At 43.5% G+C, this 13,353-nt stretch overlaps 1 protein-coding gene across 2 annotated transcripts; it reads right to left on the reverse strand.

Moving 5' to 3' along the window:
- Nucleotides 1-4,997: 4,997 nt before the first annotated feature.
- Nucleotides 4,998-13,133, reverse strand: Or1f28 (olfactory receptor family 1 subfamily F member 28). Of its 2 annotated transcripts, XM_063268534.1 has the most exons (2): nt 12,222-13,133; nt 4,998-5,496 (listed from the first exon to the last, which is right to left on the reverse strand). In XM_063268534.1, the coding sequence occupies exons 1-2, from the start codon at nt 13,131-13,133 to the stop codon at nt 5,419-5,421; spliced, it is 990 nt and encodes a 329-aa protein (XP_063124604.1). In that variant the 3' UTR covers nt 4,998-5,418. The 2 variants fall into 2 exon arrangements, with proteins under 2 accessions (XP_063124604.1, NP_999996.1); NM_214831.1 differs by lacking the exon at nt 4,998-5,496 and having other exon boundaries at nt 12,192-13,133.
- Between the last annotated feature and the right edge of the window lie 220 nt (nt 13,134-13,353).

Here is a 13,353-nt window from a genome sequence, read left to right on the forward strand (position 1 = left end):
CTTGGGATCCTGATGTCCTGGTTACAGTCAGAAAATAGACATCAGAGACTAATAACAATTATTTGTGTGGCCTTCTTATGGCCTACCCAACTCTCTCATTTTTCCCTACCTAAACCCACCTTCAAGATGTCTCAATGGCCATATTCAGCAGGAAGAAGTTATAAAGAGACGCCCTCCCCCGGGATCCCTGGGCTTGAGGGTCTGGAAGTGGTTATTCTAAGGTTGTCTTCTGGGGAATTAAGAAATGGGGAGAGAGAGACCCAACCGCCTGGTCAGGTGGGCACTCCTGAGGCTGCAGAGCGGAAGAGACCACCAACACTGCTCACCCCTGCCCACATCCCTGGCCCAAGAGGAAACTGTATAAGGCCTCTGGGCTCCCGTGGGGGAGGGCCCAGGAGCGGCAGGACCCCTGCCACAGACACCGCCGGACCCTGAAGGAAACAGACCGGATAAACAGTTCTCTGCACCCAAATCCCGTGGGAGGGAGAGCTAAACCTTCAGAGAGGCAGACAGGCCTGGGAAACCAGAAGAGACTGCTCCCTGCACACACATCTCGGACGCCAGAGGAAAAAGCCAAAGACCATCTGGAACCCTGGTGCACTGAAGCTCCCGGAAGGGGCGGCACAGGTCTTCCTGGTTGCTGCCGCTGCAGAGAGCCCCCGGGCAGCACCCCACGAGCGAACTTGAGCCTCGGGACCACAGGAAAGACCAAATTTTCTGCTGCAAGAAAGCTGCCTGGTGAGCTTGGGACACACGGAAGCAGAATTTCTCTAGAACCGGGCACGTTCTGTGTTTACCGGAAGTCCCACACCCGCGGATCCCGGCCCGCAGCAGCTCTCTGCTCCCAGACCCGGTGAGAGAGAGACCCAACCGCCTGGTCAGGTGGGCACTCCTGAGGCTGCAGAGCGGAAGAGACCACCAACACTGCTCACCCCTGCCCACATCCCTGGCCCAAGAGGAAACTATATAAGGCCTCTGGGCTCCCGTGGGGGAGGGCCCAGGAGCGGCAGGACCCCTGCCGGAGACACCGCCGGACCCTGAAGGAAACAGACCGGATAAACAGTTCTCTGCACCCAAATCCCGTGGGAGGGAGAGCTAAACCTTCAGAGAGGCAGACAGGCCTGGGAAACCAGAAGAGACTGCTCCCTGCACACACATCTCGGACGCCAGAGGAAAAAGCCAAAGACCATCTGGAACCCTGGTGCACTGAAGCTCCCGGAAGGGGCGGCACAGGTCTTCCTGGTTGCTGCCGCTGCAGAGAGCCCCTGGACAGCACCCCACGAGCAAACCTGAGCCTCGGGACCACAGGTAAGACCAAATTTTCTGCTGCAAGAAAGCTGCCTGGTGAACTCAAGACACAGGCCCACAGGAACAGCTGAAGACCTGTAGAGAGGAAAAACTACATGCCCGAAAGCAGAACACACTGTCCCCATAACTGACTGAAAGAGAGGAAAACAGGTCTACAGCACTCCTGACACACAGGCTTATAGGACAGTCTAGCCACTGTCAGAAATAGCAAAACAAAGTAACACTAGAGATAATCTGATGGCGAGAGGCAAGCGCAGGAACCCAAGCAACAGAAACCAAGACTACATGCCATCATCGGAGCCCAATTCTCCCACCAAAACAAACATGGAATATCCAAACACACCAGAAAAGCAAGATCTAGTTTCAAAATCATATTTGATCATGATGCTGGAGGACTTCAAGAAAGACCTGAACACACTTAGGGAAGCACAGGAAAACATTAATAAACAAGTAAAAGCCTACAGAGAGGAATCGCAAAAATCCCTGAAAGAATTCCAGGAAAACACAATCAAACAGTTGAAGGAATTAAAAATGGAAATAGAAGCAATCAAGAAAGAACACATGGAAACAACCCTGGATATAGAAAACCAAAAGAAGAGACAAGGAGCTGTAGATACAAGCTTCACCAACAGAATACAAGAGATGGAAGAGAGAATCTCAGGAGCAGAAGATTCCATAGAAATCATTGACTCAACTGTCAAAGATAATGTAAAGCAGAAAAAGCTACTGGTCCAAAACATACAGGAAATCCAGGACTCAATGAGAAGATCAAACCTAAGGATAATAGGTATAGAAGAGAGTGAAGACTCCCAGCTCAAAGGACCAGTAAATATCTTCAACAAAATCATAGAAGAAAACTTCCCTAACCTAAAAAAAGAGATACCCATAGACATACAGGAAGCCTACAGAACTCCAAATAGATTGGACCAGAAAAGAAACACCTCCCGTCACATAATTGTCAAAACACCAAACGCACAAAATAAAGAAAGAATATTAAAAGCAGTAAGGGAAAAAGGTCAAGTAACATATAAAGGGAGACCTATCAGAATCACACCAGACTTCTCGCCAGAAACTATGAAGGCCAGAAGATCCTGGACTGATGTTATACAGACCCTAAGAGAACACAAATGCCAGCCCAGATTACTGTATCCAGCAAAACTCTCAATTAACATTGATGGAGAAACCAAGATATTCCATGACAAAACCAAATTTACACAATATCTTTCTACAAATCCAGCACTACAAAGGATAATAAATGGTAAAGCCCAACATAAGGAGGCAAGCTATACCCTAGAAGAAGCAAGAAACTAATCGTCTTGGCAACAAAACAAAGAGAATGAAAGCACACAAACATAACCTCACATCAAATATGAATATAACGGGAAGCAATAATGACTATTCCTTAATATCTCTCAATATCAATGGCCTCAACTCCCCAATAAAAAGACATAGATTAACAAACTGGATACGCAATGAGGACCCTGCATTCTGCTGCCTACAGGAAACACACCTCAGAGACAAAGACAGACACTACCTCAGAGTGAAAGGCTGGAAAACAACTTTCCAAGCAAATGGTCAGAAGAAGCAAGCTGGAGTAGCCATTCTAATATCAAATAAAATCAATTTCCAACTAAAAGTCATCAAAAAAGATAAGGAAGGACACTTCATATTCATCAAAGGAAAAATCAACCAAGATGAACTCTCAATCCTAAATATCTATGCCCCAAATACAAGGGCACCTACATACGTAAAAGAAACCTTACTAAAGCTCAAAACACACATTGCACCTCACACAATAATAGTGGGAGATTTCAACACCCCACTCTCATCAATGGACAGATCATGGAAACAGAAATTAAACAGTGATGTAGACAGACTAAGAGAAGTCATGAGCCAAATGGACTTAACGGATATTTATAGAACATTCTATCCTAAAGCAAAAGGATATACCTTCTTCTCAGCTCCTCATGGTACTTTCTCCAAAATTGACCATATAATTGGTCAAAAAACGGGCCTCAACAGGTACAGAAAGATAGAAATAATCCCATGCGTGCTATCGGACCACCACGGCCTAAAACTGGTCTTCAATAACAATAAGGGAAGAATGCCCACATATACGTGGAAATTGAACAATGCTCTACTCAATGATAACCTGGTCAAGGAAGAAATAAAGAAAGAAATTAAAAACTTTTTAGAATTTAATGAAAATGAAGATACAACATACTCAAACTTATGGGACACAATGAAAGCTGTGCTAAGAGGAAAACTCATAGCGCTGAGTGCCTGCAGAAAGAAACAGGAAAGAGCATATGTCAGCAGCTTGACAGCACACCTAAAAGCTCTAGAACAAAAAGAAGCAAATACACCCAGGAGGAGTAGAAGGCAGGAAATAATCAAACTCAGAGCTGAAATCAACCAAGTAGAAACAAAAAGGACCATAGAAAGAATCAACAGAACCAAAAGTTGGTTCTTTGAGAAAATCAACAAGATAGATAAACCCTTAGCCAGACTAACGAGAGGACACAGAGAGTGTGTCCAAATTAACAAAATCAGAAATGAAAAGGGAGACATAACTACAGATTCAGAGGAAATTCAAAAAATCATCAGATCTTACTATAAAAACCTATATTCAACAAAATTTGAAAATCTTCAGGAAATGGACAATTTCCTAGACAGATACCAGGTATCGAAGTTAAATCAGGAACAGATAAACCAGTTAAACAACCCCATAACTCCTAAGGAAATAGAAGCAGTCATTAAAGGTCTCCCAACCAAAAAGAGCCCAGGTCCAGACGGGTTTAGTGCAGAATTCTATCAAACCTTCATAGAAGACCTCATACCAATATTATCCAAACTATTCCACAAAATTGAAACAGATGGAGCCCTACCGAATTCCTTCTATGAAGCCACAATTACTCTTATACCTAAACCACACAAAGACACAACAAAGAAAGAGAACTTCAGACCAATTTCCTTTATGAATATCGACGCAAAAATACTCAATAAAATTCTGGCAAACCGAATTCAAGAGCACATCAAAACAATCATCCACCATGATCAAGTAGGCTTCATCCCAGGCATGCAGGGATGGTTTAATATACGGAAAACCATCAACGTGATCCATTATATAAACAAACTGAAAGAACAGAACCACATGATCATTTCATTAGATGCTGAGAAAGCATTTGACAAAATTCAACACCCCTTCATGATAAAAGTCCTGGAAAGAATAGGAATTCAAGGCCCATACCTAAACATAGTAAAAGCCATATACAGCAAACCAGTTGCTAACATTAAACTAAATGGAGAGAAACTTGAAGCAATCCCACTAAAATCAGGGACTAGACAAGGCTGCCCACTCTCTCCCTACTTATTCAATATAGTTCTTGAAGTTCTAGCCAGAGCAATCAGACAACAAAAGGAGATCAAAGGGATACAAATCGGAAAAGAAGAGGTCAAAATATCACTATTTGCAGATGACATGATAGTATATTTAAGTGATCCCAAAAGTTCCACCAGAGAACTACTGAAGCTGATAAACAACTTCAGCAAAGTGGCTGGGTATAAAATTAACTCAAATAAATCAGTTGCCTTCCTCTATACAAAAGAGAAACAAGCCGAGAAAGAAATTAGGGAAACGACACCCTTCATAATAGACCCAAATAATATAAAGTACCTCGGTGTGACTTTAACCAAGCAAGTAAAAGATCTGTACAATAAGAACTTCAAGACACTGAGGAAAGAAATTGAAGAAGACCTCAGAAGATGGAAAGATCTCCCATGCTCATGGATTGGCAGGATTAATATGGTAAAAATGGCCATTTTACCAAAAGCAATCTACAGATTCAATGCAATCCCCATCAAAATACCAATCCAATTCTTCAAAGAGTTAGACAGAACAATTAGCAAATTCATCTGGAATAACAAAAAACCCAGGATAGCTAAAGCTATCCTCAACAATAAAAGGACTTCAGGGGGAATCACTATCCCTGAACTCAAGCAGTATTACAGAGCAATAGTGATAAAAACTGCATGGTATTGGTACAGAGACAGACAGATAGACCAATGGAATAGAATTGAAGACCCAGAAATGAACCCACACACCTATGGTCACTTGATTTTTGACAAAGGAGCCAAAACCATCCAATGGAAAAAAGATAGTATTTTCAGCAAATGGTGCTGGTTCAACTGGAGGGCAACATGTAGAAGAATGCAGATCGATCCATCCTTATCACCCTGTACAAAGCTTAAGTCCAAGTGGATCAAGGACCTCCACATCAAACCAGACACACTCAAACTAATAGAAGAAAAACTAGGGAAGCATCTGGAACACATGGGCACTGGAAAAAATTTCCTGAACAAAACACCAATGGCTTATGCTCTAAGATCAAGAATCGACAAATGGGATCTCATAAAACTGCAAAGCTTCTGTAAGGCAAAGGACACTGTGGTTAGGACAAAACGGCAACCAACAGATTGGGAAAAGATCTTTACCAATCCTACAACAGATAGAGGCCTTATTTCCAAAATATACAAAGAACTCAAGAAGTTAGACCGCAGGGAAACAAATAACCCTATTAAAAAATGGGGTTCAGAGCTAAACAAAGAATTCACAGCTGAGGAATGCCGAATGGCTGAGAAACACCTAAAGAAATGTTCAACATCTTTAGTCATAAGGGAAATGCAAATCAAAACAACCCTGAGATTTCACCTCACACCAGTGCGATTGGCTAAGATCAAAAACTCAGGTGACAGCAGATGCTGGCGAGGATGTGGAGAAAGAGGAACACTCCTCCATTGTTGGTGGGATTGCAGACTGGTAAAACCATTCTGGAAATCAGTCTGGAGGTTCCTCAGAAAATTGGACATTGAACTGCCTGAGGATCCAGCTATACCTCTCTTGGGCATATACCCAAAAGATGCCTCAACATATAAAAGAGACACGTGCTCCACTATGTTCATCGCAGCCTTATTTATAATAGCCAGAAAATGGAAAGAACCCAGATGCCCTTCAACAGAGGAATGGATACAGAAAATGTGGTACATCTACACAATGGAATATTACTCAGCTATCAAAAACAACGAGTTTATGAAATTCGTAGGCAAATGGTTGGAACTGGAAAATATCATCCTGAGTGAGCTAACCCAATCACAGAAAGACATACATGGTATGCACTCATTGATAAGTGGCTATTAGCCCAAATGCTTGAATTACCCTAGATCCCAGAACAAACGAAACTCAAGACGGATGATCAAAATGTGAATGCTTCACTCCTTCTTTAAATGAGGAAAAAGAATACCCTTGGCAGGGAAGGGAGAGGCAAAGATTAAAACAGAGACTGAAGGAACACCCATTCAGAGCCTGCCCCACATGTGGCCCATACATATACAGCCACCCAATTAGACAAGATGGATGAAGCAAAGAAGTGCAGACCGACAGGAGCCGGATGTAGATCGCTCCTGAGAGACACAGCCAGAATACAGCAAATATAGAGGCGAATGCCAGCAGCAAACCACTGAACTGAGAATAGGTCCCCTATTGAAGGAATCAGAGAAAGAACTGGAAGAGCTTGAAGGGGCTCGAGACCCCAAAAGTACAACAATGCCAAGCAACCAGAGCTTCCAGGGACTAAGCCACTACCTAAAGACTATACATGGACTGACCCTGGACTCTGACCCCATAGGTAGCAATGAATATCCTAGTAAGAGCACCAGTGGAAGGGGAAGCCCTGGGTCCTGCTAAGACTGAACCCACAGTGAACTAGTCTATGGGGGGAGGGCGGCAATGGGGGGAGGTTTGGGAGGGGAACACCCATAAGGAAGGGGAGGGGGGAGGGGGATGTTTGCCCGGAAACCGGGAAAGGGAATAACACTCGAAATGTATATAAGAAATACTCAAGTTAATAAAAAAAAAAAAAAAAAAAAAAAAAAAAGAAATGGTCATAATTTGCGCTTACCTAGGAAGCGCAAGACCCTGGGTTCAGTCCCCAGCTCCGAAAAAAAGAACCAAAAAAAAAAAAAAAAAAAAAAAGAAATGGTCATAATTTAACAAGGAGAAAGTACCTAGAATTGATTTTGCAGCTATAATCTCATTTGGTGGGAATCTTATAATTGTTACTAAGTTAAAGTTACAATTTCTTACACTGGTACAGAATTTATTTTTGACACAGATTTAAGGTTTTCATTGGTATAAATTTCTTCTATTGATACAAAGATTTTAAGAATAAAAATCTTAGGCCCAGTCCTTTCCTACCTGCCATTACAAAATGATCTGAGATGATTAAACATATGAGTTAAGGGCCAGATAGCAAATTCATGACTCTGAGTTAACTCTTAGGGTGTTTTCAAGACATTTTTTAGAAATATCTGGGAGTAGTTAAAGGACAATAGTCCAGATTACTTTGCATAGAAAGATAGTCTTCAAAAACATCAAAATTGTGACATTTAATGTTATTTAATCATTTGTTGTTGAGAAATATCTGTTCCTGACAGCTCCCCATTCTTGGATTTAAAGAAGAAACTGAGCATCTTTACCTCCAGGTGAGGTTGTACATTGTGGCAAGGTAGCCACTGGGCAGAAATTACCTATTCATCTACAGATAAATTACTGTTCAGAAAAAGGACACACTATGTGGAATCATCAACTGATAATCTCTGCCAAGACAGGGTAATAAATCCTTCATAATTTTGCATTACAAAGGTCTGTCAGATGATCCTGGGCCAAATAGTCACAATTTGATATTGTGTTTGTAAACAGGGAACTGCATAGGTAGGCAGCTGTCTCTACAATTTGTATCGGTTCTGGAAGCTATATTAAGCTTCCTATATTTTCAGGTAAATTTTATGCCACTCTTGAAATTCTGGAGGGATTGAAGACTGATTGTAGTCTCATTGCAAACCCAAGCTGTTTAACATTGAGAAAGAAGATATAGATTTAAGAGAATAGTTTTCAGATAGGATACAAGCTAAACTAGGACATAATAGGTATGGAATTGAAAACATTTTTAGTCAGATAGATGGTAGAGTGTGTTATCTGAATTGACAGATTAATGGACCGGAGGTCATATTTACCTCATACTATATAATTAACTTGTCATTTTTTTTCAATTATATCTGGGAAAAGAGGTTGCTTTTTTTATTGGACAGAAAGGGTGAAATGTAGCTGAATCTTCCCCTAAGCGATTGATTAGATTAAAAAGATGACAAGAAGTCACTTACTGGGCGGGGGGGGGGGGGCCTTCTGGGTCCAAGAGGACAAGGGAATACAGGAGAAAGGAACACACCCTAATGGATGGAGAGGCAGGAGCAAAGCAGACAAGACGTAGGCTGAGGACTGTTAAAATCCACCAGGATCTGACACCGAAAGATTTCTAACGTAGAATAGTTGGTGAATTTAGGATGATAGATTCCTCGCCAAGCACTTGTGTTAACTGTTGATTCTAAACTAAGGTTGTCTGGTGTTTTCCATTTCACAGAGACTCAGGTGGGCCAGAAGGAAAGAACTTAGGGTAGACCAGAGGGAAAAAAACGTATCCGAGGTGGAATTTGGCCAGGATTTGGGAAAGGAAGATGGGGAAAGGACTGAACTCCAGAGGAAAGATAATGAGCGGAATGCAGGCTGGCAAGAGCACACCCACAGAGCCACCAGGGACCAAGAGAGCTATCTAGAGAAGAGCCAGTGTTGGTGGGAGACACTTTGGTTAGGGCAAACATGTGGTCTCCATCTCGGGCTATGTACCAGGCTGGGAACAGACCGACACTGTGGGCCTAGCCAGCATTAATGCTGATTGTTTTTAATTAATATACACAAGAGCAGTGAACGTGAGAAACTACACACCAGGATTGAATTGCATTTTGCAAGTGCTTTGAAACCGGATCTCCTGCAGCAGAAGTGTCCTCAACCTTTTGCTATAGCAGAGCCGGCACACGCTCTTGATCCTTCTGTACTTACCTACTGAGTGCCACAAAAAAAAAATGTGGATGATCACACATTCTTTTAGGGTAACCACTAAAGTCTCATGATATGCCATGTGCCTTCAATCTTAGCAATTAAGTGAGTAATAGAAGAGGATTATTAATTTAAGAATGGTCTGAATGCCTGACCAAAATCCAAGTGAGAAAGAGGTGGAGAGAGAAACTAATATTATCAGAAGATAATTATAAAGGTGGGCTGGAATGTAAGTCATGAGTAGAGTACCTAGCACACCTAGTGGTCGGTTCATCCAGGTCCTGGATAAAACAATGTTAGTATAGAGGACACAGCACAGCCTAGAGGTTGGGCAATGCCAGGATTTCAGTCAGTCAACCAGGCTTAGCTGTTCTTCCTGGTGTCAGATCTCATTACAAGTAAAATGTTAGATGGGGGATGGAGGGCCTGCTCAGTGGGCAGAGCACTTGCTGCTCTTACAACTATGGGTTCAATTTCCAGGTCCCACAGGGTAGCTCACAGCTGCCTGGAACTCTAGCTCCAGGTCTCCATGGGCCCAAGGCACTTGGTGCACATACATGCATCCAAGCATAACACTTGCACAAATAAATAAATAAATTCCCCTGAAACGTTTTGTTAAACATAAATAAAAATGTTAGATGAAAATGTAAGTAGACATAAAAGATATTCCATGCACAGAATTATATTGGGACAGTAAAAGAGAGTTCAAATCTGGGACCAGTTGCAAACTTAAGTGGTGCTGTTTTCTTTTGCCTCTCTTTAAAATGTTCCAAAAAAGGAGGATACTATAAACATCAAGACACTCACACAAACGTCATCCTCCTCAAAGAAATGTGGTTTGGAGAAGTTTTAAGGGCATCACAAAATCTTAATTGACATATGGTAAAAGACACAAGTAACAGTGTTTGTGCTGAAGAAGGAGTTGGACGAAGGACACAAGAGTCAGGTGGCTTGGAGAAGGGACTTTAGAAATATTTCTCCTTTCCTGGTTATACGTGTCTTCATTTTCTTTAACAACAACAAAATAAAGCCTCTTTCAGTCGCCATTCTCAGGACATGTGCAAAGGCAGGAGATGGCTCTCAGAGGCAGAGCCCAGGGCTCACCTTGATGCCCCCAGCCAGAAAGCAAACAAAGGCTCAGGCTGTACTCTTTCGTCTCTCTGCCTTCCCTGCTGCTGGTTTCCTTCCTTTCACTAAACTTGACAGTTGCCTTTGCTTAAGGACACAGAGAGCAGTGAGTGTGAGGGCAGAGGCTGCTCATCAGCGGAAGGAAGTCTTATGGTGAAGACAGAATAAAAAACTCCAAGAGAGGCTTTGCAGGAAGGGGTGCCATGGGACTTGGATCACGAGAGCATAGATGATCTGAGGAGATCTGGCAGTGCATCTGAGTAGAGAGAATGAGTGTTGGAGTCCTTACTTTATGTCCCACATACCTCAGCTATGCACAGCCCCAAGGTGACAGCCAATCAGGATGCTCCTGAAGGGTCCCAGCTTCAGTGCTCCTCATCTCTGGGAACTTGAAGCAATGTCCTCTCTGGGACTTCTGAAATGTTCTTACTGAAAAGAGTTCTCTCCTCTATGAAGGCCATAATGGAGGACACACAAAGGAGGCTGAGGCAAATCCTCTCCATGCACACTGGTCATTTGAAACACCTCAGAGGTCTTTCTCCATGTTGCCCCTCCCTCCAGAGCCCCTGACTGATGTGTTCAGTGTGGAGATTGTATACTGTATTATATCCTTAGGTGATGTCAATATGCAAGTTCACGTGTAACACCTATCACCCAAACAGACCTGCTAACAGGAGCATCCCTCAGAGACAAGTGAGGTGTCTCAGGGAATAAAGGCACTTGCCACAAGGACTGACCATATGAGTTGGGTTCCTGAGACCCACACAGTTAAGAGGAGATCACTGACTCCTGAAAGTTGGTCTCTGGCCTCCACCTCACATCCCATGCCATGCAGGTACACACACACACACACACACACACACATACACACACACACACACACTACACACACATACTCACACACACTCACACACACTCACACACTCATATACACACACTCACACACACTAACACACACACTCAGACACATTCACACACACACTATACACACACTCACATACACTCACACACACACTACACACACACATGCACACACACACTAACACACACACACACACTGAAATAACAAACATAAGTCCTTTTTTGATTGTATGTACTTGAGACAACGTCTCACTATGTAGCCTTAGCTGGGCTCAGATTCTCTATGTAGACCAGGCTGGCCGCAAACTCATAGACATCCATCTGCCTCTATATGTGGCACCATGTTTAGCTCAAAAATAATAATTCTTTAAACAGCTGATGGTTCAGTCTGCAACTTCCCTCCTAAACCTAAGAGTCTGATTTAATCCTCAGGACCAATGTGAAAGGCAGAACTCAGTTGAGTGCTTTTGTAATCCCAGAGCTGAGGGGATGAGAACCTGAAGATCCTGGGGTGCACTGGACTGACTGATGAGCTACGGTCCCCTGAGAGGCACTGTCTCAAAAAGAGGATGTATGGCTCCTGAGATATGACACCTAAGGTTGACCTCTGTCCTCTATTCACACATTCACAATCATATGGTCATGCAGCAAGAGAGACAGACTGACATACAAAAGTAAGGACCTGACCTGCACACAGAATGATTTTATAGTCAATATGAATAACTGCAGAATACAGCAGGTCGTTGAGCTCTTTGTGAATATGTACTAAGTTCCATGCCTACAAGACCAATCCCCACCATTTGGTAAATATACCCAGGCACCTGGTGAATGAGAGTCCCCTAGAAACAAGAATCAAACTGTAATGTGACTGAGCCTAGCAGAGTACAGTTGCTGAATTGTGCTCGACTCGGAATTGTGGTATGGAACAAGACCATTCCAAACATTGTCACTGAAAAGAAAAGGTACTTCTGTGGACAAGTTTTCGTAGTGACCATTTCAGGTCCCTGTTCCTCAGGCTATAGATAAAGGGGTTCAGCATGGGAGTCACCACTGTGTACAACACAGTGGCTGCCGTGTCCTTCTCAGGTGAATGGGCAGTTGAGGGATTGAAATACACAGCGATGATGGTGCCATAGAAGAGGCAGACCACAGCCAGGTGGGAGCCACAGGTGGAGAAGGCTTTCCATCCTCCCCTGGGGGATGAGACTCTCAGGACAGTGCAGGTGATGTGGATGTAGGAGATCAGAATGCAAACAAATGGGGTGACCATGATCACAGCTCCCTCTGTATTAATCATCAACTCATTGAGGTGTGTGTCTGAGCAGGAGAGTTTAAGGAGGGGAGTCACATCACAGAAGAAGTGGGGGATGATGTTGTCCCCACAAAAGGAGAGTCGAGCCATGAGCAGAGTGTGTAATAGGACATTCATATTGGCAGTGACCCATGATCCAGCCACCATCAGGACACAGAGCTGACGGGTCATCTTTGTTGTGTAGTGTAATGGGTGACATATGGCCACATACCGGTCATAGGCCATCACAGCCAGCAGGAAATTGTCCAGGTCCACAAACATGAAAAGGAAATACATCTGTGTGAGACACCCAGAGAAGGAAATGATCTGACTGCCAAGAATGTAGTTGGCCAGTACCTTGGGGACAGTGGTGGAGGAGAAGCAGACATCCACAAAGGACAGGTTGTTGAGGAAGAAGTACATGGGGGTGTGCAGGCGGGAGTCTGTGCTGATGGCCAGGATGATGAGCAGGTTCCCCAGGACAGTGGCCAGGTACATGGTGAGGAAGAGCAGGAAGAGGAGCTGCTGCTGCTGGGGCTGCCTGGAGAGTCCCAGGAGGAGGAACTCAGAGACACTCGACTGGTTGGTGCCTCTCATTGGACTATGAGCAGGCAAAGATGATTAAATCCTGTACTTGGGGATACTGGTGAGGACTGGGTGATTGAAATAACAGAGAAATAGGTCAGAGAAGCTAGTGCAAGTGTGAACGTCCTGCCCAGTGCAGTGGCTTAACTTCTTCATTAGTGCAGTCTGATAGCTTGTTTATGTGTTGTGTGCCCCATGTCAGGAAGGCACGGGACAGGTTATGACAGTTCCT

Source organism: Rattus norvegicus, chromosome 10 (assembly GCF_036323735.1).
Source record: "Rattus norvegicus strain BN/NHsdMcwi chromosome 10, GRCr8, whole genome shotgun sequence".
NCBI classification, from domain to species: Eukaryota; Metazoa; Chordata; class Mammalia; order Rodentia; family Muridae; genus Rattus; species Rattus norvegicus.

What these genes read in the sequence shown, in the direction of transcription:
- Or1f28 (XM_063268534.1), bottom strand. Translation starts at nt 13,133, where the DNA reads ATGAGAGGCACCAACCAGTCGAGTGTCTCTGAGTTCCTCCTCCTGGGA. An exon ending in AATGGTCACTACGAAAACTT is followed by an intron (nt 5,497 to 12,221) that starts GTCCACAGAAGT and finishes GTTGCCCTCCAG; the next exon opens with TTGAACCAGCACCATTTGCT.